The following is an 11383-nucleotide window of genomic DNA, read 5'->3' on the forward strand; positions in this document are numbered from 1 at the left end:
TTTAACGTGTCACTAACAGAACGAGTTCCACTCTTCAGGCTGTTGCAGCTTTATTTAGAAAGGTTTACATTCTCATAAATTAGCTCAATTCTCCCGTTTTAACTCTTGATTCTTTCATATTGCGCTACCACAAATGAAAGGGGGGGCAGGAGACATTTAAGACTTCCTAGTTCCTCTTACAAATGAAGAGTGAATTACAGGGGTAAGCATAAATAAAAAGGCCCACAGAACCTCAACAAACCACATGGGCCGTGCAGTCTGAAACTAAAAAGATTTACATAATGTCTCCCGTTTCTCCTCAACTAAAAACTGAAGAATCAGTCTGCATTTTGTAATGAGTTGCGTTAGGTAGGCGAGGAGCTCTGGGAGAGAAGGTTTGTAGGTCAAACCGGAGTTAGCGTTGTGTTAGTAGAGGTAAACAGATTCGGACTCCTCGTGTTGGTGACTACTGGAGACAAATAGGCACTACGGTCACTAAGCTACCCCCGGGTCCCATCCGGCAAACCTTCACCACCTGACCTCACTGACACGGAGAGGAAACTGACTGAATGCCAGGTAGGGAGGCGGATTTCTTTTTCCAAGTCTTTACTGTACTGCACCAGTGACGTGATGAGATGTACAGCCTACGTCCACTTAGTCAGCTGAAATGCACATCTGGATGCGACTGATGTGAGGCCGAGAAATTAACTTTTCATCATTCAAAGTACACGCTAGTCCTTTACGGTGGGGAATAAAGTCGGCGGGAGAGGACGAGGGAGAAGGCAGGTGGGCGGGGCTGGAACATCTCACGGCAGGAGAGTTTTTTTTCAGGCCTTCATAAGGGCGCTGACCACGGCGCGGGCGTTGAGGCTACGCAGGTCGTTGTAGGTCTGCCCCGTGCCCACAAACACGATGGGCTGTCCGGTGATGTAAGTCATGGAGATGGCAGCGCCGACCTGTGGGGGGGGGAGGACGCACGGCGTACGAGTGTGAGGGAATTATTATTCATTTAAAAAAGGAAAAGTGAAAAAAAAAAAAAGCGACCCCATGAGGAGTTCCTTCGGCGGACACGCGGTCGGGCACCTTGTCGTCGATGGTGTCAAACTTGGTGAGCACGATTCCGTCGATGAGGCGAGGCTTTTCTGTCATGGAGTTGTCGGCCAGAGCCTGGTTGAACTTGACCTGGAGGAGAGGAGGAACCCAGAGGGGAGAGTTATTCATGGGGGGGGGAAACTCTGACCTCTGCTGGACAGTTGAAGAACAGTTTAAATCCTCTTGTGAACGCCACATTCTAGCAGGTGACCACATCGGGCCTCACCAGCTGGTCGACCGCCTCGTTGCCCACCAGAGCCTCTCCGACAAACAGCACGAGGTCGGGCATGTTGACCGCGATGAGCTTGGCCAGGGCGGTCATGAGCGGCGCGTTGTCCTGCATGCGCCCGGCCGTGTCCACCAGCACCACGTCGAAGGCCTGGTTGCGGGCTGCAGAAGGCGTGACGCGTAAAAAAACAAAAACAAAGGTCAAGACGGTGTTTAGCGTGCGATCGGCAGCGCGTGGGCGGCGCTGAATCGTTGGGGAGGGCGCGTCGTACCGTAGGCGATGGCCTCCATGGCGATCCCGGCGGCATCCTTGCCGTAGCCCTTCTCATAGAGCTGGACCATCGGGCGCCCCCCGTGCTGCTCGGGGGGGTGCAGGGAGTTCAGGCGGCGCTGGTGAGTGCGGAGCTGCTCCACGGCGCCGGCGCGGAACGTGTCGCAGGCCGCGATCAGCACCGTGAAGCCGTTCTCTATCAGCCAGAAGGAGATCTGGAGCGGATGATCGGACGGGGGCAAAATATTCAGCAACGGTTTTACTAAGAGAATACGCTTTTTTTTAATTTTTTTTTACATCCGTTCAAGTTCTTACGGTAAAACGGACTTCTGAAATAATGCCGAGATCAGTACCCACCTAGGCCATCATAATTCTGTAATAATTGAGTATTAGCAACAGCACCAACAATAATAACACTAAAAACATATTTGATCTAATGTGTTGATACTTACTATACACTATTATTAAGCTACAAGTATTTCCATATCTATACATTTGAGTATCACGGAGGAGCTTTCTGTAAATAGTCCCGGGAAAAATGGCTGTATAGTTTTTCTTCCCTGAACATTACAGAGGAACAGAACATTAGAAATGACTCCAGACTGTTGGGCTCAGCATCACATCGGACTGACCCTTTAAATAGTATGAAAAACTCCCCCCTCAAACCCGTAAGCGGTAAAACCAGAATGAGACCATTTCACAGAAATTCAGGTGAAGTGCTGGACGCTGTCAAACAGTGATATTATAAACAGTGAATTAATACATAACTGAAACGTAAGATTTAGAATGTCATTTGGACGTCACTGGAAAGAGCCTCACTCCGCCTTCAGTGCAACTACAAGAACAATTATGAATCCTCCGTTCTACGAACAGCTGTACAAGACCACAAACTCTCACGACACCAAACACACGGAAACGCGCGTGTGGGTGAATCGTGAGCCGACCACAGGAAACAAAAGAATAAACTATACGTCATCAGCCTTTCGACCAGGGCCGCTCACCTTGGCCAGGTTGGTGGACTTTCCGACCCCATTGACGCCGCAGAAAGTAACGACGAAAGGCCGCCGCTGGTTCTGCGCCTCCATGACGTCTCTCAGGATGTCCACCCTTCGCTTGGGCTGCAGGATCTGCACCAACGAGTCCTGCAGGGCCAGCTTTACTGTCGAGGCCACAGCTACACACACACACACACACACACACACACACACACAAAACGAGTCAGCTTCGCCCTGAATCATGCATCCACACGGCTATTCACTGACACAAGTGATCACATGTGGCCTACGCATCATTCAGCTACGTTATTGGGCTTTTACGCCCTTGACGTTACAACATGCTGGTTGTATCCTGTGTAGATGACATTCAAGGGGACGATCCTCTTACTTTAATAATCAGACTGTTGGGGAAAACTTAATACTGCAATAAGAGACATTATAAGGACGTGACGCACGCTGCATTGAAAGATAGATTTAGGAAAGTGGGCGACGATTTGGGGCGAGCGAAAGAGTACTTACTGGTGAATGTGCCCATGACTTTGCCCTCCAGTTTTTTGGCTACTGAGTCACAGAGCTGGTAGGCGATGTCGGCTGCTACATTCTTCGCTACGGGATCATAAATGAGAAGAATGAGCGGTGGGAAAAAACCCTGATAGAGAGAGAGAGGGGGGGGGGGGGGGTCCTACCGATGAGGTGGTCCTTCATCTTCTCCAGTACCGACTCCATGTCCTCTCGGCTCAGGCTCTTGGAGCCCACCAGGCCCTTCAGCATCCCAAACATGCCCCCAAAACCACCACTCTTGGAGTTGGAGCTGAAACCAAAAAAACAAAGCTGGGCAATTCGAAATTTGACCTTTAAAGCTAAAAATTGTTTTTTGTGAGATGTAAATACAGTCTTACATTTTCTTGATTGTTTTATTGTCAACCACCCTCTCCGCTTCCTCCGCCTCCTCCTCCTCCTCTTCCTCACTGGACTCGTAGTCCACAGACGGCAGCTCACCCTTCATGGAGCTCAGCTGCATTCCCTGAAACAGAACCCGGACCTTGAGGACTTTGTTTGAACACTATTCATTATCCTAATCCAGGTGTCTTTTTCTTAACCGGAGTGAATAGGAGGGTCGGGGGGGAGGCAGGGGGGGGAGGGGGGTTCCTACCAGGTCAATTTGTGCATCCTGGTTCTGTTTGCCACCATTCTCGGAGTTATCTCCGTTGCTTCCGCTGTAGTCCAGCGCCTTGGTGCTGCTGCCGCCCATGTCCCAAACGCGCATCTGCTTCTCTTTGGGCTTCTGCGGTTTTGGGGACTTACTGCGAGCAGGAGGACAGAAAATCACGATTAAACAACTGAACATTCTGCATTTATTATCAACACATCACATCATTAAAAAAGTTCCCCCTTACGTGGCTTTCTCAGGGGGAGCCACCGTGCGCCTGCGAATGAATTCCTCGCGGTTCTTCTGTATGATCTCCTCAGCAGTGTAGCCCTGGTTACCATTCTCAACCGCCTTGTGCCCGGCGGACGGCGCCTTCACTTGATCCACTACGACAGGCACAGCTGCAGGAGCTGGAAAAAGATATATTTTAAAAATATCAAAATGGGAGTTCGGATGGAGACTCCGTGGAGACTCGGGTAACGTTTCGAATGAGAGGTTTTAGAAGAAGCACTTACCCTCCTTTTTGGTATTTTTATTCTTCTTGCCACCCGGTTCCTTGACCTTTTCCCCTCCCTTGGTCTCGATCATAGACTTCACAGTTTTTTGGGATTTCTCGGACTCCTTAAAGCTTCGCATGCGGTCGGGGCCCCGAGCTCTGCTGCTCTCCTCCGCCTCTCTGCACGTAAACATTAGATGCACGTCAGACACAAGCGATTCAGGCCAGCGAAGCCTCTTTGCGTCGTGCGATCGGACGTTTACGGGGTTCCTCGCCACGGGCGACACACCTCCGCCGGAGGGAAACTCTCCGTCTTTACCTGAGAAGCACCCGGAAGTCATCCTCAAACTGAAAGCTGCTGTTGATTAGCCTCAGGGCCCCCTTTTGCTCCAGCTCATTCTTATAACGATCCCGAAAATGGAGCTGGATGTCATCTATGAATTTGTCCACGTACGTCAGCGTCAGGATCTTTTGAAAGCCCACCTGGACGGAGACGAGAGTAGGGGGGGGGAGAGGGTCTGATTTCCTCAAGGTTTTAAAACAACACTCATCAGTCGCAGAGTTTGCTGGTTGGGAGACTTACCACAAAAATCAACTCGAACTCATTGTCGAGTTTGTATTTCAGACTGAGGCCCTCGTGGTTGTAGGAATTGTTCCCGGTGCGCTCCTGTAAGACCGAACAGCGATGACATATGTCAACAGGAGCTCGAGAGCCTCACATGGCGTTCATGCTAACGTCACAGCTAAGCTAGCCTGACGCGTCTACCCCACAATGTCAAAACACATCACGGCGGCAACAATTATATTTAAAAAATACACGTCCACAATGCATCACGGGAGGATTTGAGGGCTTATCACAGAGCGATAACCACTTGTTTACGTTCGTAAACTGAAGCGTTACGCAACAAGCTAAGGTTTGCTAAGGGTTACCGGTTGGCGTTAGCATTAGCTGCTAAAGGCACAGTGTTAGAATCGCAGACACAGACGCCGGTCACGGGCGTTCAGGCACGTCGCTGTGGCCCACCTGGAGGATTACGGAGCGGATCAAAGCGTTGACAGGCCCGGTGAAGGATTCCGTGACCCCGGCTCCCTGGAAACACCACAGCACTATCCCCCCTTTGCTGAAGATGGTGAAGAAGTCTAGCATCTTGACACCGCGTATCTAGAGTAATGAAACACACACGGACGGGGGAGAAAAAAATGAGACAAAAGCTCTGCGATAAACTCGTGGGTATGTGAACGTTTAAAGCTGTGTCTCGTGCTCTGTATAACAATTGGATCTTACCAAATGTAAATCAAAGCGATGTGAAATCCCCCACGGGTCGAAATCCGCCACCAGAGCAAAACTGTTTTAGACACGTCAGATACGAAACCCGGAAGTGACGCGCCGCTTCTTCTTCTTCTCTTGAGCTGGATGGTGGATCGCAGACAGTTTGTGGTGCTTACCGCCGCCTAACGTACAGGGGTGGGAAAGCCCTCTGCCTCCTGCAGGTTGGAGTGCAACTACACATGTTTTTTGCTTCCACACTTACCACACTGTTCACTGTTTTTTTCTTCTTCAGCACAATAATACTGCCATTTAAATCTGTGTAATCTGATCACTTCTCCATTGCTCTTTCTTGTCATCTGCAAATATATGTTTGTACATTAATTCATTTTGTGAAGCCAACATTATCAACCACTTTTTTCCTGTCCTGTACCTGGAAGAACTAGTAGACATGTATGCCACCTCTCTGTAGTAAAATGTATTACCCTTCACGTTTATGACACCAAACTTTAAATTAGATGTTGGCTGTTGAGCAGCAGCAAAAACAACACAACTGGACAGACTGCAACACAGATTAATAATGCGATGCACTGGGCTCATTAATGGAACTCCCACTAACACGGCTCCATGTGAAACAGAAGACAAACAACTAGAGTTCAGTAGAGGTCGGACCTCATAAAGTAACTGTGTGCTGAGATTCGGCAACGCTCCAATCCCACTGTTTATATGTGTCTGACCCTCTCTCCATCAAATACCCAAACATTATTAACCTCTCTGCATCAAACGTTGTCTTCTTTGAAATTAGTGTGTAGTGGTCATGACTTTCTTGTTCATTTTAAAGTTCATTTATTGGGAAGCGTCGTCAAACATGAGGGCAAACCTGACAACACACCCATGCAGTACACATACAATAGTTACTTGTATAAAAGACAATAAATGTGCATCACTTCCCATTGAATGGTATGCTGTTTGTTCAGTGATTTGTGCTGTTCTTCCTCTTATTTCTTCTTGAAAGAATAATTCCAGATGAGAGACTAGTTGCTGTGCAGCCGATGCAAGGGGGTTTTTTTCTTCAAAATTTGTTAAATTGTGTCCATGCACATGCTCTTAACAAACGGTTGGCTACCTGCTCAGTGAAGTATAACGTTTCAGAAACTTTGACTGAAACGGTTTCGTCAGTTGTCAACTTCCTCTTCCTTTGCTGGTGATGTCAGTGACAAGTTTTCAACTCTTCGTGTCCTCGTGTCCTCCCGACTGATTGTGTGACACTTTTTGCTCAGCTACCCTTTTCGCTTTCAAGATCACGCACACGGTTTTCACAGGAAGGATTCGAAGGCGTTGAACAGACATGACGACGTTGACACCATGCATGGTTAGTACTGTATCATTATTCATTAGAATACCAATCCTGTGCTACGTGTATCACTGTTCATGCTTCCATAGCTTTTAGGGTTTAAACAGGCACAAGGAAGGGCTCATCAACACCTGGTCAGAAATATTCATTTTTATCTTCTTCCTCCCTTCAGGATGGATCCAGAAACTCTGGAAATCGAGAATATCTTCATCAGCACCACGGGAACAAGAGGCAAAGGTCACGGAATTGATATCAAATTCAGCATCTTCCTCGTCACCATCCCTGAGCACGAGTCCCGCCAAGCCGCCTCAGCCTGGTCTCAGCTCGCTGCCGCGATGGAGGCGAAAGTACGACGTGTTGGTGTGCCACAGCGCCGAGCACCGGGACATTAACGAGGCTTCGCGCCTGGTCTCTTTCCTGGAGGCGTCGCCCCGGAGCCTGAGGTGCTTCCTGATGCAGCGGGACGCCTGCCCAGGGGGCGCCATTTCTACAGAGCTGTGCCAGGCTGTGCAGGACAGCCACCTGAGGGCCCTGCTCATCACTCCGGACTTCCTGCGGGACGATTGGTGCCAGTACATGATGCACCAGGTTCTGTCAGAGGGGCCCATGTCCAATCGGATCATCCCCCTGGTTCAGGACCTGTCCCACTCTGAATACCCTCCGGAGCTCCGCTTCTACTACTACATTAACTTGGGGGGTGACCGTGCCAGCGGTTATGCTCGCGTCACAATGACTGTGCTCAAGTGTGAGTAATGCAATACAGATGTGGAAATTTGTTGCCAATTTCGTGGATTTGAAAATGAACTCGGTCCCGGCCCACAAGTTTGAAATGAGGAATCAGTTGAAATCCAAAATATGCCAAATCAGCATTGTCGTTCTTGTGAAAATGATTCTACACTCTTTGGAGAGCAACAAGTTCTCAGCAATCGTTTCTCTGGTCTTTCCTAGATTTCGAAGACCTGGATAAAAACGAGAAAACACTTGAGGAACAACACGGACAACCGTAGGATGGGCCGAGTGGAGAAGCCCAGCTCACAGACACTCACGCCGCGCGCTGTCAAAGCACGACCCCACGAACACTCCCATCCCACTGGAAAGCAATGGGGAAGAGACAAAAGCCTTAATGGTGTCCATCATCATCATCATCATCATCATCATCATCATCTGTGGTAAAAGACGAGATGTTCTCTGTTGAAATAAAAGAGTTGGCTCTTTCCCATTGTGAAAGAAGAGGGCGTAGAAGTGAGGCACACACCTGTAATTAACTTGCTTTTTAGAGGGGAAGTGTGAGAGAAGTATCGAGAGAAGTTACACCTTAATGTTCCCTTTTACGGTGAATCGTGGTTTGAATATAGTCACAATACGCTCGACTGACTGGTTCTTGCTCAGCAAGGAAACAAAGTCTGAAGAAGAGGCAACCGGAGCCTTGATAAGCGTACCTTGATAACTCATTTATATCAAGGCCAGGCCTTTTTCTGTTTTCTTTTTTTTGCAGGAGGCACCGCTTTTCTGTATCATCCTCCAACTTCCAAACCTCCCAAACATTTAGGGTCACAAAAAATCTCTAATCAGCCCTTGTTGCATGAAAATTGTAGTTTTATATTTGAAAGACACGCAAATGATGTTCCCAGAGGCTTTTCCTCTTTGTTGTCGTGGGTTGTGGTCATAACAACGTCCTCTCCGTAAGACGCACGATGAAGGCAAGTTGGAAAAGTGAAGCCCTGCGGCTGAAGAATTGCTGGGAAGTGGATTACAAATATAGAGTGACTCATCCGTTGTTGGGCTCGTGCTAAATGACAAATTGCGATTTTCACCTCGCACTTATTGTGAATAACCGGGTTGCAATCAGGAGGGACTCGTTCCGGGTTGACAATACATTCATTACATCTGTGTAATATTGAAATAGTGCAAAATCTTTGCCGATTGTGTTTCTTGGTAATGCCACCCTTGTTTGATTTGGTGGGTCTTCATGCAAAAGCCATTGTAAAGGAGGTCCTTATGAATATGAATGGCTCTATAAACGAGGCCCATTTTTTTATTGTCTGCTTGTTTTTCGATAAACCAGAATTCTTTACAATCCCTCTGGCAGGTAGTCAGCTGTCTCGCTTTCATTCCAGATGCATCGGCATGTAAAAATCCCACGGGAATTTAACCCTGACGCTGTGGTCTGAAGCCTGGCCGAAAGGCCCGCGTCCGTGTGTTGGGACATGTCAAGGTTTCTCTTTGACTAAAAAGGTCTTACATATTTGTAAATCGGATAACAACTAAAACCTCATTGGATAACACTTCGTAACATAACGTTTTTGAACGCGAAGACTGACAGTAAAGCTGCAGGAGCCGGCTGTGTGCAGCGAGCATCAGCACGAAGCAGGAAGTGACAGGGAGGAGAGGGACGATTCGAGCACTCAGCTGTTGGTCTCCACGGTGGTCCCCATCGGGCGTGGCGGTGCCGACTTGGACATTTCCCTCCGTGGTGAGTGCGTTCAGCCACATTAAAACCCTGGCTGGGTTAATTAGAGGGGAGCAGTAGATCCCGGAGGTCTGTTTCTCGTGTACGGCGCAGAGAGACACGGAGAAACGGCACGCCGCCACACGCACACCATGGTTTCACCCACCACGTTGAACAATGTTTTCCACCGCTGCGGCACCATTTGTCCTCGTTCAACACCTCGTTTAACCTTCTACTGTCTTTAGGATGTTTTTGTTTTAACTTATTTTATAGTTAGTTTGATCTGAAACACACTGAACGGAGATGTTTACATGACCGGAGGGCAGATTATGTGGGGATGCTGGGATATGGTGAAAGCTCTGGCACAGCCTTCCCATAGTTAGCTGAAGATGGTTATGCTCACTTTTCCTGTTGGTATTAGCGGCGCGTCATCCACAAAGACATCCGCACCCTGGATGAATCACATCTGCCTCTGCGTTCTGATTGATGCGCCGCTGTGGTCACACATCCCCAACCAGCTGCACTTACAGTCCTGAAGCTGTCAACCCCTCATTAGACTCACCTTTCTCGTTTCAGGGGTACAGTGTAGATAACAACAAATGGTTTAAATACACGTATACGACCACCTGCTGGTAGAAACGTTAAACACTCTTTATTGCGTATCCATTAAAACTCCTCGTGTTTATTGAATTTTACTTTTTTTTTTTAGTCACCTTAGTCACGGTGGATATGAAACTTATACATCTAAATTTGCAGATAGACTCAAATACATATCTTTACTCCAGCGGAAAAGCTGTTTTGTGGCTTGAAATTGGTTTACTTACGAGTTGTCTTCCCAAAAGTAATGGAATATATTAAATGTATAATACATTTCTAAAAACACATTTTGTAATTGCATTTATTTGAGTTGAAGTGTTTCCTGTAACTGTAATTTCACCAAATGTTAAATAAAATTGAGGAAATAACTGTGTGTAAATAACTGTGTACAAAGGATTCAATAACATCAAAATTGTTATTTTTCAAACCATATATTTACTACATATAAAAATAAAACAGATGAAGACCAATCATTATTTACACAATATGCATGTTTTTATGTTTCACAATGAAAAAAACGTTACGACAGTTTATTTTCAAACAACACATGTAGTATATAAAACAGAAATAACTGACTATTTCTTGAGTTAGTTTACAGTTGGTTTGTTCACTTGTTCCCACCACAGAAGCGCGGCCTGCTGACGTCTAAATCAGCTTACGCCTCGCACTATCAATGCCATATTGCAAAACAACGATTTTGTAAATACACTTAACCATCTTCAAATGAATCACTACTATTTTCGTATTCATATTAATCCAAACCATGAAGGTCTGAGGCTCCGTGAACTTCGATCGCTGCCCTCCCAACTCAGTGCTCAGTGCTTCGCAGAATGGCAACTTTCTCTATGCCGTTTATTTAAGTTGTAAGCTGGTGGGTACGAGTGTTCCTGTTGCGACGCCACTGAATTGCCACAGAGGTGCCACAGAGGAGCCACAGAGGTGCCACAGAGGAGCCACAGAGGTGCCACAGAGGTGCCACTGAATTGCCACAGAGGTGCCACAGAGGTGCCACAGAGGTGCCACTGAATTGCCACAGAGGTGCCACAGAGGTGCCACTGAATTGCCACAGAGGTGCCACAGAGGAGCCACAGAGGTGCCACAGAGGTGCCACAGAGGAGCCACAGAGGTGCCACAGAGGTGCCACAGAGGAGCCACTGAATTGCCACAGAGGTGCCACAGAGGTGCCACAGAGGTGCCACAGAGGAGCCACAGAGGTGCCACAGAGGTGCCACAGAGGAGCCACAGAGGAGCCACAGAGGTGCCACAGAGGAGCCACAGAGGTGCCACAGAGGAGCCACAGAGGTGCCACAGAGGTGCCACAGAGGAGCCACTGAATTGCCACAGAGGTGCCACAGAGGAGCCACAGAGGTGCCACAGAGGTGCCATTGAATTGCCACAGAGGTGCCACAGAGGAGCCACAGAGGTGCCACAGAGGAGCCACTGAATTGCCACAGAGGTGCCACAGAGGAGCCACAGAGGTGCCACAGAGGTGCCACAGAGGAGCC

The 11383-nt window shown here is 48.0% G+C and overlaps 2 protein-coding genes across 2 annotated transcripts; one reads left to right on the top strand and one right to left on the bottom strand.

Annotated features, from left to right (window-relative positions):
* Positions 1-37: 37 nt before the first annotated feature.
* Positions 38-5691, bottom strand: srpra (SRP receptor subunit alpha). Its single transcript, XM_040175674.2, has 15 exons — positions 5497-5691; positions 5236-5373; positions 4795-4878; positions 4531-4694; positions 4231-4391; positions 3963-4125; positions 3719-3869; positions 3465-3589; positions 3252-3376; positions 3085-3171; positions 2572-2744; positions 1572-1785; positions 1298-1461; positions 1063-1161; positions 38-935 (listed from the first exon to the last, which is right to left on the bottom strand). Exons 2-15 carry the CDS (start codon positions 5356-5358, stop codon positions 807-809), a joined length of 1962 nt encoding a protein of 653 aa, XP_040031608.2. The 5' UTR covers positions 5359-5373; positions 5497-5691; the 3' UTR covers positions 38-806.
* Positions 5692-6681: 990 nt separating this feature from the next.
* Positions 6682-10246, top strand: tirap (toll-interleukin 1 receptor (TIR) domain containing adaptor protein). Its single transcript, XM_040175677.2, has 3 exons — positions 6682-6850; positions 7005-7577; positions 7781-10246. Exons 1-3 carry the CDS (start codon positions 6844-6846, stop codon positions 7837-7839), a joined length of 639 nt encoding a protein of 212 aa, XP_040031611.2. The 5' UTR covers positions 6682-6843; the 3' UTR covers positions 7840-10246.
* Positions 10247-11383: the final 1137 nt, after the last annotated feature.

Source organism: Gasterosteus aculeatus, chromosome 1 (genome assembly GCF_964276395.1).
Source record: "Gasterosteus aculeatus chromosome 1, fGasAcu3.hap1.1, whole genome shotgun sequence".
In the NCBI taxonomy this organism is placed as follows: domain Eukaryota; kingdom Metazoa; phylum Chordata; class Actinopteri; order Perciformes; family Gasterosteidae; genus Gasterosteus; species Gasterosteus aculeatus.

Excerpts from the sequence above, each read along its gene's own strand:
- tirap (XM_040175677.2), top strand. Across the intron at positions 7,578-7,780 it reads CACAATGACTGTGCTCAAGT|ATTTCGAAGACCTGGATAAA; the intron begins GTGAGTAATGCA and ends GGTCTTTCCTAG.
- srpra (XM_040175674.2), bottom strand. The coding sequence starts at position 5,358 with ATGCTAGACTTCTTCACCATCTTCAGCAAAGGGGGGATAGTGCTGTGG. Across the intron at positions 4,392-4,530 it reads GACTTCCGGGTGCTTCTCAG|AGAGGCGGAGGAGAGCAGCA; the intron begins GTAAAGACGGAG and ends GTTTACGTGCAG. Across the intron at positions 2,745-3,084 it reads AGTCATGGGCACATTCACCA|CTGTGGCCTCGACAGTAAAG; the intron begins GTAAGTACTCTT and ends GTGTGTGTGTAG.